Here is a 13,573-nt window from a genome sequence, read left to right on the forward strand (position 1 = left end):
CACAAAAAAATCACTTCTATTAATTTTTTAATGGCTTTGCAGGGTGACTGGGGAAATGTAAAGATGTGCACGACCACCCTTGGACGGTTTTGAATGACCATTGAAAGTGCGAGCCCTCTAACTGAAAAATTCTGGATTTGTATAAAGGACACACACACAGACATTTTGCCGTTTATATATAGAGAGATGAGAATACTAATGGATGAATCATTCTGGTAGCAGACAACCAAGAGATTAATGATTAATATCCTGTTATTGGTTCTTTGTTGTTTCTCTAGCCAAGATACATAGTTTCACTCTTAAATTACAAAATTGAAAATATATATTTTAAAAGCTGGAAATTTTGGTAATCCAAAGAAAAAAAAAAGTTACGTGTGTGACCTCTGCTCCATGTATTGAGTGCTACTGAGCGTTGTTATAATGGGTCACTTATTGCTCAGCACTGAAATTATTCTGAACTTTAAAAAGAAGTTTATTGTTGTTGGTTAGCTGTAGGTCAGCCTAGCATATGGAGCAACTATAGAGGCTCCCATCATCATCATCGTTTAATATGTTTTCCATGCTGGCATGGGTTGGACGGTCTGACTGAGGTCTGCAAAGCCAGCAGCTGTACCAGGCTCCTATCTGATCTGGCAATGTTTCTACAGCTGGATGCTCTTCCTAATGCCAACCACTCTGAGAGTGTAGTGGATGCTTTTTATGTACCACCGGCATAGGACCCAGTCTAGTGGGCCTGGCATCGATCACGTTCGGATAGTGCTTTTTACATTCCACCAGCATGGGAGTCACTCAGTGGGTACTGGCATCAGCCACGTTCAGACGGGGCCTTTTACATGCCACCGGCACAGGAGCCAGTCAAGTTGGCCTGGCATTGATCACGTTCGGGTCATCGATCACAAAATCCCTAGAAGCTTGTGAGAGATGAGTTAATTGTGGAATGGGTAGTTATGTAGTTGCAGTCACACATTATAATTTATTGGAACTAGAGCCAGTCCACTTATGCATACCTTTCCTTCCTTCCTCCTTCTTGGGACACAAAATTCTGCTTGCGAACACCTGTTGAGGCAAGTGAAATTGAAATCGATCAAAAATCAATGGAAATTGTAGTTGTGATATCAGTGCCGGTGGCATGTAAAAGAATCATCCGAACATGGCCGTTGCCAGCCCTGCCTTGACTGGCCTCAGTGCCGGTGGCACGTAAAAAGCACCTACCGATCGTGGCCATTGCCAGCCTTGCGTGGCACGTAAAAAGCACCCACTACACTCTCGGAGTGGTTGGGGCTAGGAAGGGCATCCAGCTGTAGAAACACTGCCAGATCAGACTGGAGCCTGGTGCAGCCTCCTGGCTTCCCAGACCCCGGTCGAACCGTCCAACCCATGCTAGCATGGAAAACGGACGTTAAACGATGATGATGATGATGATGAGAGCCTGGATCCAATGGCAAAGTGTTGCTAACATAATCTGGAGATTCTGATCCGGTGAGGAGTACTACAGGGACTTCGACTGCTTTTCTGGAGAAGCTGAACAGCAAACTGTCAATTTGACAGTGCTACTGCTGCTTAGAAAGGAAGTTGTTCATCGTATTCCATACCTATTTTTCTAAGTTGGTGGAATGACCCTTTTGAAAACTTTGCCTGTCCACACATTAACCATTATGTGTTTTGTTCTGTTTTTCCCAGTTGATAGTTTTTCTTTTTTTTCTTTTTCTGGTAGATCTGGATTTTTGATTTGCCTGATGGAAGTCCTCGTTTACTGAGGAAGAGGGAGGGCCATAGTTCACCACCACTCAAAATACGCTATTATGGAGAAAATGGTGAAAATCTACTTAGTGCAGGTAAGAGAGCAGTCACTGATTATATAACCATTTTCCGGTTAGAAGTTAGGATTTTCTTTATGCTACCATTTTTTCATGTTTTTTTTTGCATTTTCTCATATTCCACACCATATTTAAAATTCTTAGTTCAGAATGAAGAGTGGTCTATACCTGAAGAATGTGTTTGGATTTTGAAACACATGAAACTATTAGTAGCGCCCGAAGACGTAGTGTGACCATTAAATAATATTTGACTCTCACCAGATGGAGTGCTCTCTTTGTTGAATTATACCCCAGATCAATACATTAATACACACACACACACACACACACACACACACACAGAGTTCTTACTCTATGCTTTTTGAAATACTGTCTACTAAGTGACCAACTTGGTCACTTAGTCATCAGATGCTGTTACCCTAGAAGTACTCTTGTAGGGTACTTATAGGGTGCCCTACAGTTATTTGAAAGGATCTATTTTAACAATGTCCTTACTGCTGATTTCTCCTACATATCTGCTGCAGACAAAGTTGTTTTCTGCCTGTACATCCAGTGCATCTCCTATGTATCCACATATAGGTACTTTCTGGGGGTACATGTTAAGTTTACTTTCGGTTCTGTTATGCTTCCACATTTGGAATTTCTTCTAATTCTTCGACTGTTCTGCTATGAGAAAAAGATTATCAGCATACTGAAGATCTGAAGGAGAATTAGTCTTAAACTCTTCTGTTACTACCTGGAGAACTGTAAGAAGCAGGAAGCGTTTAAGAACTGAGCCTTGATGGACACCACCTGCACACTAAAATTCCTCATAGAACTTGTTAATTTTCACCTTACTGATAGTGTTTCCTTACATAGTTTGTACATGTCTCACTAGCCATTCTTGTATACCTATTTTTCATAGTGACCACCTGAGTACAAAGTCGGGTACTCTAACAAAGACCTTCTCCAGCTCAATGAATGCTGGGTATAATGGCTTGCACTTCACTAAGAATTTTTGCTTATAGTTGTCTCACTAGAAAGAGAGTATCAATAGTCCTCCATCACAGCATAAACCTGAACTGCATCTCACCTTGACTGGTTCTTCTCCTCATTATTTGTTTCTGTCAATTTCCCTCGTCTGGCACCTGTGTCGGTGGCACATAAAATCACCCACTACACTCTCGGAGTGGTTGGCGTTAGGAAGGGCATCCAGCTGTAGAAACACTGCCAGATCTGACTGGCCTGGTGCAGCCTTCGGGCTCCCCAGACTCCAGTTGAACCGTCCAACCCATGCTAGCATGGAAAGCGGACGTTAAATGAGGATGATGATGATGAGGATGGTTCATTATTTCTAGTTGTATTTTTTGGAGCATTTCCTTAGCATTTAAAGAAATATGGCCACACCAGTCATTAAGAGTGACTCTTTCTTGCACTTCTTGATCAAACATGTGACCAGTGCCTCTTATATTTCACTGGATATTTTCAACACCTCATTAATCATCCCTTATAGTCTAGTTCCTTTTTCTGCTTTCATATCATAAATAGCCATTGCCTGTATGTTATTAATCTCATTAACTCTAAGAGCAAATTTAAACCTGTAACTGAAAGGTACAGTCCTGGGACTAATCGTCCATTTTCAATATTTGTCAGATGTGGAAAAATGTTAAAGCTTTGTAATGTTTTCCTTATTTGCTGTTAAACCTACTTTAATTTTTTTTAAAGGTCTTGACAGTACTTTGCGATCCTTCTCTCTTGTACATGATAAACACAATAAAAGTTTGGGACAAGCATCTTACTATAAGAAAAAATCTAAACGTGAAAAATTAAAAGATAAATATGTAATGCCACCAATCTTTGATTTTGCTGCAGGTAAGTGGAAAGTTTTCATTGGTTCACTTGTATTGAAGTCCAGCTTTCACAAAATCAGATCTGCTAGAAACCTAATCATTATCATCATCATCATTTAACGTCCGCTTTCCATGCTAGCATGGGTTGGACGATTTGACTGAGGTCTGGCGAACCAGACTCCAATCTGATCTGGCAGAGTTTCTACAGCTGGATGCCCTTCCTAATGCCAACCACTCCGAGAGTGTAGTGGGTGCTCTTACGTGCCACCGGCACAGGTGCCGGTAAGGCGACGCTGGTAACGATCACACTTGAATGGTGACTTTTATGTGCTACCGGCATGGAGACCAGATAGCCGCTATGGCAATGATTACGCTCGGATGGTGCCTTTTACGTGCCACTGGCACTCATCTCTTAGGCTTTCACCCTCAAGTTGTTGGCTGAAAGCATTGCTGTTGCTATTGACATGAGCAAGGAACATGGACATTAAATGATGATGATGCTCCCACATGGTTGCTGTTCTCCAGCTAAAATTAGTAAAAGAATCATAATAATGATGTCTTCTGGCATTCATCAAATGCAAACGAGAGCTGAACAACGTCTCAAACCGCTCTGAGTTTGACAGCTGTGCTGTATTATCAAGAACTTGGGCATCTTGCAAATCTTTTGAGTTTCATTTTGCAAAACGGTTTTATGTTAACCCTTCCGCATGCAGGTTCCTCTCTCAAATATAATGCTTATTTACATTTTGAATTGATCTTGTTGTATCTTATGGCTTCATGATTTTCATGATGTGATTGGTTGATTTTAGAATGACATTGTAGGATAGGTGTGAAAGGCTAGATCTAGCCAGTTTGAACATCAAACAGAATATTTGAGCTGGGTATGGTTAGTTTAAATGCTAAAGGCTTCAACATAAATGTACTCTCCTCTCATTCTTTTGATTTAAAAAATTTTCATTTTATTAGTAAAAATTTTTTTATTTCATTCTTTGAAAAAGCTCAGATTAAACCTTGTGAAATTTAATTATTTGTTAATCTTTAGAGGTTCGGCGTGAGAGTGATTGGGATAACATCGTGGCCTGTCATCGAGGAAGCCATTTGGTGACGACATGGAGCTACCTGCGTTCCACCATGGGTGACCGTAAATTTGATGTGTACAAACAAAGGAAAGAAGCCAAAGATGATGGTACAGATATAACAGCCACAGTGAGTTGGTATATTGTTTGTGTTTTCCTTTAGACATGTTGCTATGGTAACCCACATGCAGAATTAAACAAAATAATGTTTCTTTCAAGAGCTTAAACTGTTGTTTACATTATGGGGTTTTTAAATGATAAATTTAATTAACGAAGCCAATTTTTTATTTATTTTTTAGAGTGTAGCAATCACTTCATGTGGTAATTACTGCCTGCTTGGTTATAGTTCTGGCCATGTGGATGTATTCAACATACAGTCTGGAATTTACCGAGGATCATATGGTGAAGAGAAATGTAGGTTTTTATAAACGTTTTACTTGTACACACCTGCATGCACATACACACACATACACACATCAGTAAGACAGTCTGCTGATTCTTGGATAGGTAATGCTTACCTGGTGGGAATTATATAATAATTGAAGTACATGATGATGTAGTGGATGGTTTTTGTAAAATTTGTTGACATTGCAGATAACCTAGGGGGACCAGGCAACAAAATCGATTGTATCTCTGGCTGTATGCTTTGTCTGTAGTCATAATGTTTAACCCTAAACGGCCAAGTTCTAAATATATATATGGAGTGGCTGTGTGGTAAGTAGCTTGCTTACCAACCACATGGTTTTGAGTTCAGTCCCACTGCATGGCACCTTGGGCAAGTGTTTTCTACAATAGCCTTGGGTCAACCAAAGCCTTGTAAGCGAATTTGGTAGACGTAAACTGAAAGAAGCTCATTGTGTGTGTGTGTATATATATATATATGTTTGTGTGTCTGTGTTTGTCCCCGCAACATCACTTGACAACCGGTGCTGGTGTGTTTACATCCCCGTCACTTAGTGGTTTGGCAAGAGAGACCAATAGAATAAGTACTATGCTGATTTGCTTGACTAAAGGCGGTGCTCCAGCATGGCACAGTCAAATGACTGAAACAAATAAATGAATCTCAAGCAAGAATTTATCATTACAAATAGCAGTAAATAATAGCACTGTAAAACTGGTATGTGGTGGTGGTCATGGCCGACTCAAGATACTGACAACTTGGGTAGTCGCCTGGGACACCAAGGAGGCTGTGACAAAGACAAGGAAATTTTCACAACTGTTACCTTGTACATGTTGAAGTTCAGCTTGCCCAGGGTGCCAGCAACCTTAAGGCTGGCCCTGATGGTGGTGGTAGTGGCTAAATCACTTGCAATAATAAATATTATGTAGATGGCAGCCAGGAATAAAATGTAGGTAACAATAGTAGCAGCAATGATAACGAATGGAGATCAAAGCATAAAGTAGATATAATTATACCCAGCTCTGATGATAAAATTCATCATCGTTTAACGTCCGTTTTCCATGCTAGCATGGGTTGGACGGTTTGACCTGGGCCTGGGAAGCCAGGATGGCTGCACCAGGCTCCAGTCTGATCTGGCAGTGTTTCTACAGCTGGATGCCCTTCCTAACACCGACCACTCCGTGAGTGTAGTGGGTACTTTTTACGTTCCACCGGCTCAGAAGCCAGTCAAGGCGGCGCTGGCATTGGCCACGTTCAGATGGTGCTTTTTATGTTCCACCGGCACGGGGATCACAACTACAATTTCCATTTGATTTTCATTTTGATTTTGATGTACTTGACTCAATAGGTCTCCTCAAGCGCAGCATGTCGCCCTATGATCCAAGCTACTTTTGAGTGGGTTGGTTATGCGACACTGGTGTAGGATTCAGCTTTGAACTCATTTTATATGTTGGGTCATCCCAGTCACAGCATATCTCCAGAGGTCTTGGTCTTTTGTCATTACCTCTTTGAGGTCCAATGTTTGAAGGTCATGCTTCACCACCTCATCCCATGTCTTCCTGGGTCTACCTCTACCCCAGATTCCTTCAACTGTTTGGGAGTGGCACTTCTTTCACATAGCTCTCCTCATCCATCTATAGTATATGACCATACTAGTGCAAACGTCTTTTTTGCACACCACATCTGATGCTTCTTATGTCCAACATTTCTCTCAGGGTGCTTACACTATCATGTGCACACTGACATTACACATCCAGTGAATCATGCTAGCTTCATTTCTTTCGAGCCTCAGCAGTCACGGCCCATGTTTCACTGCCATGAAGCATGGCAGTTCACACACATGCATTGTACAATCTACCTTTCACTCTGATCGAGAGGCCCTTTTTTACCAGTAGGGGTAGAAGCTTTCTAAACTTTGCCAAGGCTATTCTTATTCTAGTGGTAACACTCTCTGAGCATCCACCCCACTACTAACTTGGTTACCTTGGTAGCAGAAGCTATCAATTACTTCTAGTTTTTTCCCCTGGAATGTGAGTATTATAAATATCTCCTTGGACAAGAATTTGTTGTTTTGAATACTCATTGTTATCATCATCATTTTGTAAATCTGAGACTACAATTTTTAAGATGAATGGTGTGATTTAAGGATGGTTTGGTTGCTATTTCAAGCAGGTCAAGCAACTTTATAGGAGCTTTCACCTGGTATATAAACTATTCATTTAAAAGGCTGCTACTCTGTTGTAATGGTGGCAGCAGTGGTGGTGACATGTACAAACTGAATGTAAATCTTGCCTCCTGACGGACAAATGTCAGCAAATGAGAAACACCAGTAAGAACTGGTTTGCTTTGATCAGCTGAGTGGGGTTGCTAGATTCCCTTGTTTGAAAATATAAGGACATAGATCATGTCGTATAGCCAGCTGGAGACGATGTCTCCTGGGGCTAAATTACAGCAACATTCGTCCTAAACCTGGACTGCCATGTTATGTTGGCAAACAATCTTTACTCCAGAGTCAATCATGTTTGTTATTTTCTAAATTTGTAGTTTGACTTGTTCCTCATTCTTGCATGCTAAACACAAACTCAACCATGTCTTCTGACATTTTAATTTTCTGTGATATTTTTTCCCTTTGTGTAGGTCATGTCTGTGCCGTGCATGGCATTGCTGTCGATGCCAATAACCAAATCACTGTCACGGCTGGAGCCGATGGAACACTGAAGTTCTGGAAGTTCAAGTCAAAACAACTTTTAAAAGAATTGAAACTCGACAGCTATATTGCCAAAATTTTACTTCATCGTGAAAGGTAAATAAACCACTGTGAGTGTGTATATGTGAGATTATTGAGAGAGGAACTGGAAGCATGGAGACAAGTTGCATGTGAACCGAGAGGTGCATGTCTCATTTGTAACACTTCACATGCAGATACAGGATTATCAACCATCTCGTCCACTCTGCTGAGAGGTTGGTGTTAGGAAGAGCATCCAGCTGTAAAAATCCTGCCAAAACAGCCACAGAAGTGCGGTGCAGGATTCGGCCTGGACGGCTCTTGTGGTACCGTCCCACCCATGCTAGCATGGAACATGGATGTTTAATGATGATGATGCTCCCATATGGCTGCAGTTCTCCAGCTAAGATTAGTAAAAGAATAATAATGATGTCTTCTGGAGTTCATCAAATGCAAGCGAGAGCTGAGTTTGACACCTGTATTATCAAGAACTTGGGCATCTTGTAAGTCTTTTGAGTTTCATTTTGCAGAAAGGTTTTATGTTAACCCTTCAGCATGCAGCTTCCTCTGCATCCCACCCATGCTAGCATGGAACATTGACGTTAAATGATGGTGGTGGCGGGGGCGGTTGTTACTGAAACTGGTTGAGATTTCCTTTTTTATTTATGAATGAAATGCCTCTAAGCATTTTGTCCAGCATGCTTACAATTTCTACCTTGATAATAATAATAATAATAATTCATTATAAGAAAACATTAAAAACTGCAGAATTATTAGTAAGAAAACAAAATATTTAAAAATGTGGTTCAGGGTTCTCATCTTTGGAATAGATTTACGATTGATTTGGTTCCCGTTGAGCTGCAGGAGATCAACATTTTCATCTTTTTTACAGTTGAAATTGTATAAGTTACTCTTTTGTGGATTGTGTTGTAGTTGTTTTAGCTTCAGGGGTTCCAGCTATGGCCATCTCCTTTATTCTTTGTCAGGTTGTGTTCATCCAGAACCATATATAGCGTGTCTTAACACATTTAAGACTTGATAAGATTTAAAGATTTGACTGCTATTTCTAGCTGTTTGGGTGACTATGAAGTGTCTCTCCTTCATTATGTGCTTGTTTGTACAAGATATTTTACTTGATTGTTGATATCTATTTAGTTTTACAGATCTGATGAAACCCTCTAACATCACCACTCACTGTACTTTGGAAATGCAGAAACACCACTTGGCTATTTTCCCTTTTCTACTAATGTCAGACACATTTTGGTGATAAACAAAATGAAAACTTTTTTTTCATGTGTTTGCCCTGCAATAATTTTGAAACTGCATTGATGGAAAAAGTTATTTTATTAAATGATACAAATTAGATATTTTTTTTTCAAATGCAGAATTGCTGCTAGAACAGCAGAAATAGTGGGTAAGTTACCCTTACAAGGCAGGAAAATTTTGTCAACAACCAGCCATGAGACTTGAACCCATATCTCTTAAAGACTGCTGTTCTAATGGCAAATTCTGTGTTTGAAAAACGAATATCATCTAATTTGTATAATTCAGTACACATTTCAATGCTTATAAAAACAAATGTTAGTTTGTTTCTGTTTATAGACATGTGCTAGTGGCACGTAAAAAGCACCATCGAAACGTGGCCGATGCCACTACTCTGTGACTGGCTCCCATGCAGGTGGCGTGTAAAACACACCATCCAAATGTGGTTGATGCTAGGCCCACCTGACTGAATCCTGTGCTGGTGGCACATAAAAAGCACCCACTACACTCTGAGTGGTTGGCATTAGGAAGGGCATCCAGCTGTAGAAACATTGCCAGATCAGATTGGAGTCTGGTGCAGCCTCCTGGCTTGCCAGTCTTCAGTCAACTCATCCAACCCATGCTAGCATGGAAAACGGACATTAAATGATGATGATGATGTAGTTGTTTTATTGTTTAACTTTCTTCTAATTGTGACAGTTCCCTGTTAGCAGTGTCTCTCAACAACCTCTCCGTCTCAATAGTGGATTTACAGACAAAGAATGTGATTCGAGTTTTCTCTGACCACCAACATCAAATAACAGATATGGTGAGTGAAATGTTTCTTATATTTCATATTATTATTATGAATGCTGATATTAAGTTGTAAAAAAGCACTTGTGCTGGTCTACATAAAAGGCACCCAGTACACTCTGTAGAGTGGTTGGCATCAGGAAGGGCATCCAGCCATAGAAACCATGTCAAAATAAACAACTGGAGCCTGGTACAGCTCTCCAGCCATGCCAGCATGGAAAACGGATGCTAAATGAGGATGATTATTATTATTATTATTATTATTATTATTATTATTATTACGAGGGTGAGTCAAAAAGTAATGCCATTTTGTTTAGGACAGGTATAATTACCAACACAGGAACAAAATGAAGCTGGTCCTCTGTGGATCAGATCCCTACTTCTCAACATAGTCATTGTTTCTCTCAATGGCAATGTTCCACCTTCTATCATTATCATTGCACTATCATCTCTTCGGCCCCATGAAAGAGGGTTTGAGAGGCAAACATTATTCCAGTGACGAGGAAGTGAAAACTGTTGTGAAGAAGTGGTTCAAAGAACAGTCAACATTTTACAGGGCAGGGATTCATGCTCTCATTCGAAGGCAGTACATTGCTATTGAGAGGAACGGTGACTATGTTCAGAAGTAGAGATGTAATCTACAGAGGACCAGCTTCATTTTGATGTATGATACATATTCCTGTGTTGGTAATTATACCTGTCCTAAACAAAATGGCATTACTTTTTGACTCACCCTCGTATATTGTTTGCAGGCGTGACAATTTCAATAAGAAGCTCATTTTGCAACATTGTGGTTCTAGTTCAATTCCACTGCATGGCACCATGGCCAGGTGTCTTCTAATTCAGCAGGGTTTCTACAGCTGGATGCCTTTCCTAACACCAATCACTTTATAGAATGGACTGACTGCTTTCTATGTGGAACCAGCATTTATGTGATTTTTTTCTTGCAGACTTTCAGTCCAGATGCTCGATGGTTGATAACATCTTCGATGGATTCACTTGTCCGAACATGGGACCTGCCGTCAGGAAGGTAAGTTTTTAACAAATACTCTTAGACTTAATGAGTAATTGATTGGTTTTTTTTCATTTGCTGAGCTTAATTTCGTCAGTGGAGCGAATCACTTATGATAGACTGGTTGATTTGTTCAAAAGGGTGTTTATCTCTTCTCTCCATTGAAACTAGAGATTTCAATGATGAAGTTGTTTATTTTTAGAATGACACTGTAGGGTGGGTGTGAGAGGCCAGATCTGGCCAGATTGAACATACAACAAGTAAAATATTTGGGTTGGCCATGGTTGGATTGAAACATTAAAGGGTTAAATATACCCTCCTAAGTCATTACACATAGGGACACCTTGTCTGATGCAGAGACTAATGGATATTTCTTTTACCTGATCATTAAAAGCAATTATTTGAACCTTGTGAAGTATCTAACTCTTAACCATTGTAGAGAAGGACATCATCATTTCATGTCCAGATGCATTGGATATTTGAACATTTAATTAAATTCTGAATAATTTGTTTTAATCGTTTTGTTAAGGTTGATTGATTGCTTTGAAGTGGACACACCTGTATCTTCTGTGAGTATGTCACCAACTGGAATATTCTTGGCCACATCCCATATTGATGATATTGGTATCTACCTTTGGTCTAACAAAACACTCTATCAACAGACATCACTCTCTGCATTATCTGACGATTTTGTACCAAAGTTAATCTCGGCACCAACAACTGGATACGCAGCAGAAGGTATTGTCCTCTTGTTAATATTTTAGCTATAAATTAAAATATTTTTATTAACTCCAATTACAGTTTGAACCTTTTTGGCTGTTATTATTTTACATGTTTGCCGTAGAGCACAATATTGGACGGGTGTTGATATTCCATCCTGGAAACGAATCCTGTTCTGCACAGTTGTAACTTCGCAGCATTACCTTATTATTGGTGACTCCTACCTTTTTGAAGACTTAAATGTTTCAGTTCTACAACCATGTAATTTCCCACTCGGCAGGTTAACAAGCCACATTTAATTAGAGATTGTAACTTTTTTTCCTTTCTCTGATGCCCTTGGGAAAGGCACACTCCTCCTGCAGGAAATAGAGCTGATTCTTTGTTCAAGAATGGTCAAACTGTTGTCTTTATTCCACTGACCAGTGCATGGAATGAATATTTATCACAAGAAGTATGTTTCCCAATCATATGGTTTCAGGATCAATCTCACTACGCAGCAACATTGACCAAAGCCTTTTGTCAGTAAATTTGGGAAACAGAAACTGAAAGAAGCCCTGCATGTGTGCGTGTAATGTATGTATATATATTGAAGTGGGTGTGTAGTTGAGAAACTTTCTTCCTAGCCACGTGATCTCCTGTTCAGTCCCACTGCACAGCACCTATAGCTCCAGCCTGACCAAAGCCTTGTCAGTGGATTTGGTTGACAGAAAATGAAAGAAGCCCATCATATCTCTATAACTATGTGTGTGTCTTCTTGTCTTGACATCATTTGGTGGTTGTAAACGAGCTTCACCATCATACAAGTGGTGTTGCTTGTTTCCAGTCATCATCATGATCATCATTTAATGTCCGTTTTCCATGCTAGCATGGGCTGGACGATTCGACTGGGGTCTGGAAAACCAGGAGGCTGCACCGGGCTCCAGTCTGATCTGGCAGTGTTTCTACAGCTGGATGCCCTTCCTAATGCCAACCACTCCATGAGTGTAGTGGGTGCTTTTTATGTGCTACCGGCACAGGTGCCAGGGGAGGCTGGTAGCGACCACAATCAGTTGGTGCTTTTTACGTGCCACCGGCACAGAAGCCAGTCAAGGCGGCGCTGGCATCGGCCACGTACAGAAGGTGCTTTTTACATGCCACTGGCACAGGGATCACAACTACAATTTCCATTTGATGTTGATGTACTTGACTCAATAGGTCTCCTCAAGCACAGCAGTCTTGTGTGAAAAACATATCTGGCTATTGGAAAATATTCCCTTTCTTAGAAACAGGCAGGTCTTGGTAACCATAAGGGCATCTGGCTGATGAAGTATCTGCCTCTCTAATATATTCTTCTAAACCCATCTTAACATGGAGAAACACATGAAGCAAACAACCTTTACATTCTTCTCTTTGATTTTAATATTAATTTTTGTTTCATGTTTTACTTTCATTTTATTATTTTTTTTTATTTAGCTTCTTCACTTCCTGAAGATGAAGAGGAGGAACCCATGGATGATGCTGAATCTCCCTTCAAATCACCTGACCAAATTAGTAATGAACTTGTTACACTCTCATTGATGCCAAACTCTCGTTGGAAGAATTTATTGAACTTGGATGTTATCCGAGTAAGTCCTGCATTTATCTGGTATTATTTGTTTTTTTACTCCCAAGAGTCAGAAAAGCAATCAAAGACTACCCACATTTTCTGCTTGACTGTTGGTAATGACTGGTAGTCATTAGTGGGGGATAAGCTCTATTTGAGGAAAATAAACTATTTTCCTGTTTCTTTTCAAAAGACGTTCTTGATGTGAGGTGGAATATCTCCAACTGGGAATCGAAATAGACTCAGTTTGCATGGCTCTTACGCCTACACTCTGTCCTCCCTAATATATGGTGATGTCCAGTCGTCTTAAATAGGTTTTTGGGTCAGCATTAAAGGCTTCCTGTTTGCCAAGCTTCA

The 13,573-nt window shown here is 40.2% G+C and overlaps 1 protein-coding gene across 1 annotated transcript in view; it reads left to right on the forward strand.

Annotated features, from left to right (window-relative positions):
- Positions 1-13,573, forward strand: part of LOC115215210 (WD repeat-containing protein 36) — a 36,928-nt gene that overhangs the window by 13,635 nt on the left and 9,720 nt on the right. The window contains exons 8-16 of the mRNA XM_029784419.2: positions 1,715-1,835; positions 3,522-3,668; positions 4,689-4,852; positions 5,022-5,136; positions 7,760-7,925; positions 9,810-9,918; positions 10,853-10,932; positions 11,444-11,652; positions 13,087-13,238. Coding sequence (XP_029640279.1) covers positions 1,715-1,835; positions 3,522-3,668; positions 4,689-4,852; positions 5,022-5,136; positions 7,760-7,925; positions 9,810-9,918; positions 10,853-10,932; positions 11,444-11,652; positions 13,087-13,238 — 1,263 coding nt within the window. The remainder of the gene's footprint in view (positions 1-1,714; positions 1,836-3,521; positions 3,669-4,688; positions 4,853-5,021; positions 5,137-7,759; positions 7,926-9,809; positions 9,919-10,852; positions 10,933-11,443; positions 11,653-13,086; positions 13,239-13,573) is intronic.

Source organism: Octopus sinensis, linkage group LG8 (genome assembly GCF_006345805.1).
Source record: "Octopus sinensis linkage group LG8, ASM634580v1, whole genome shotgun sequence".
NCBI lineage: Eukaryota > Metazoa > Mollusca > Cephalopoda > Octopoda > Octopodidae > Octopus > Octopus sinensis.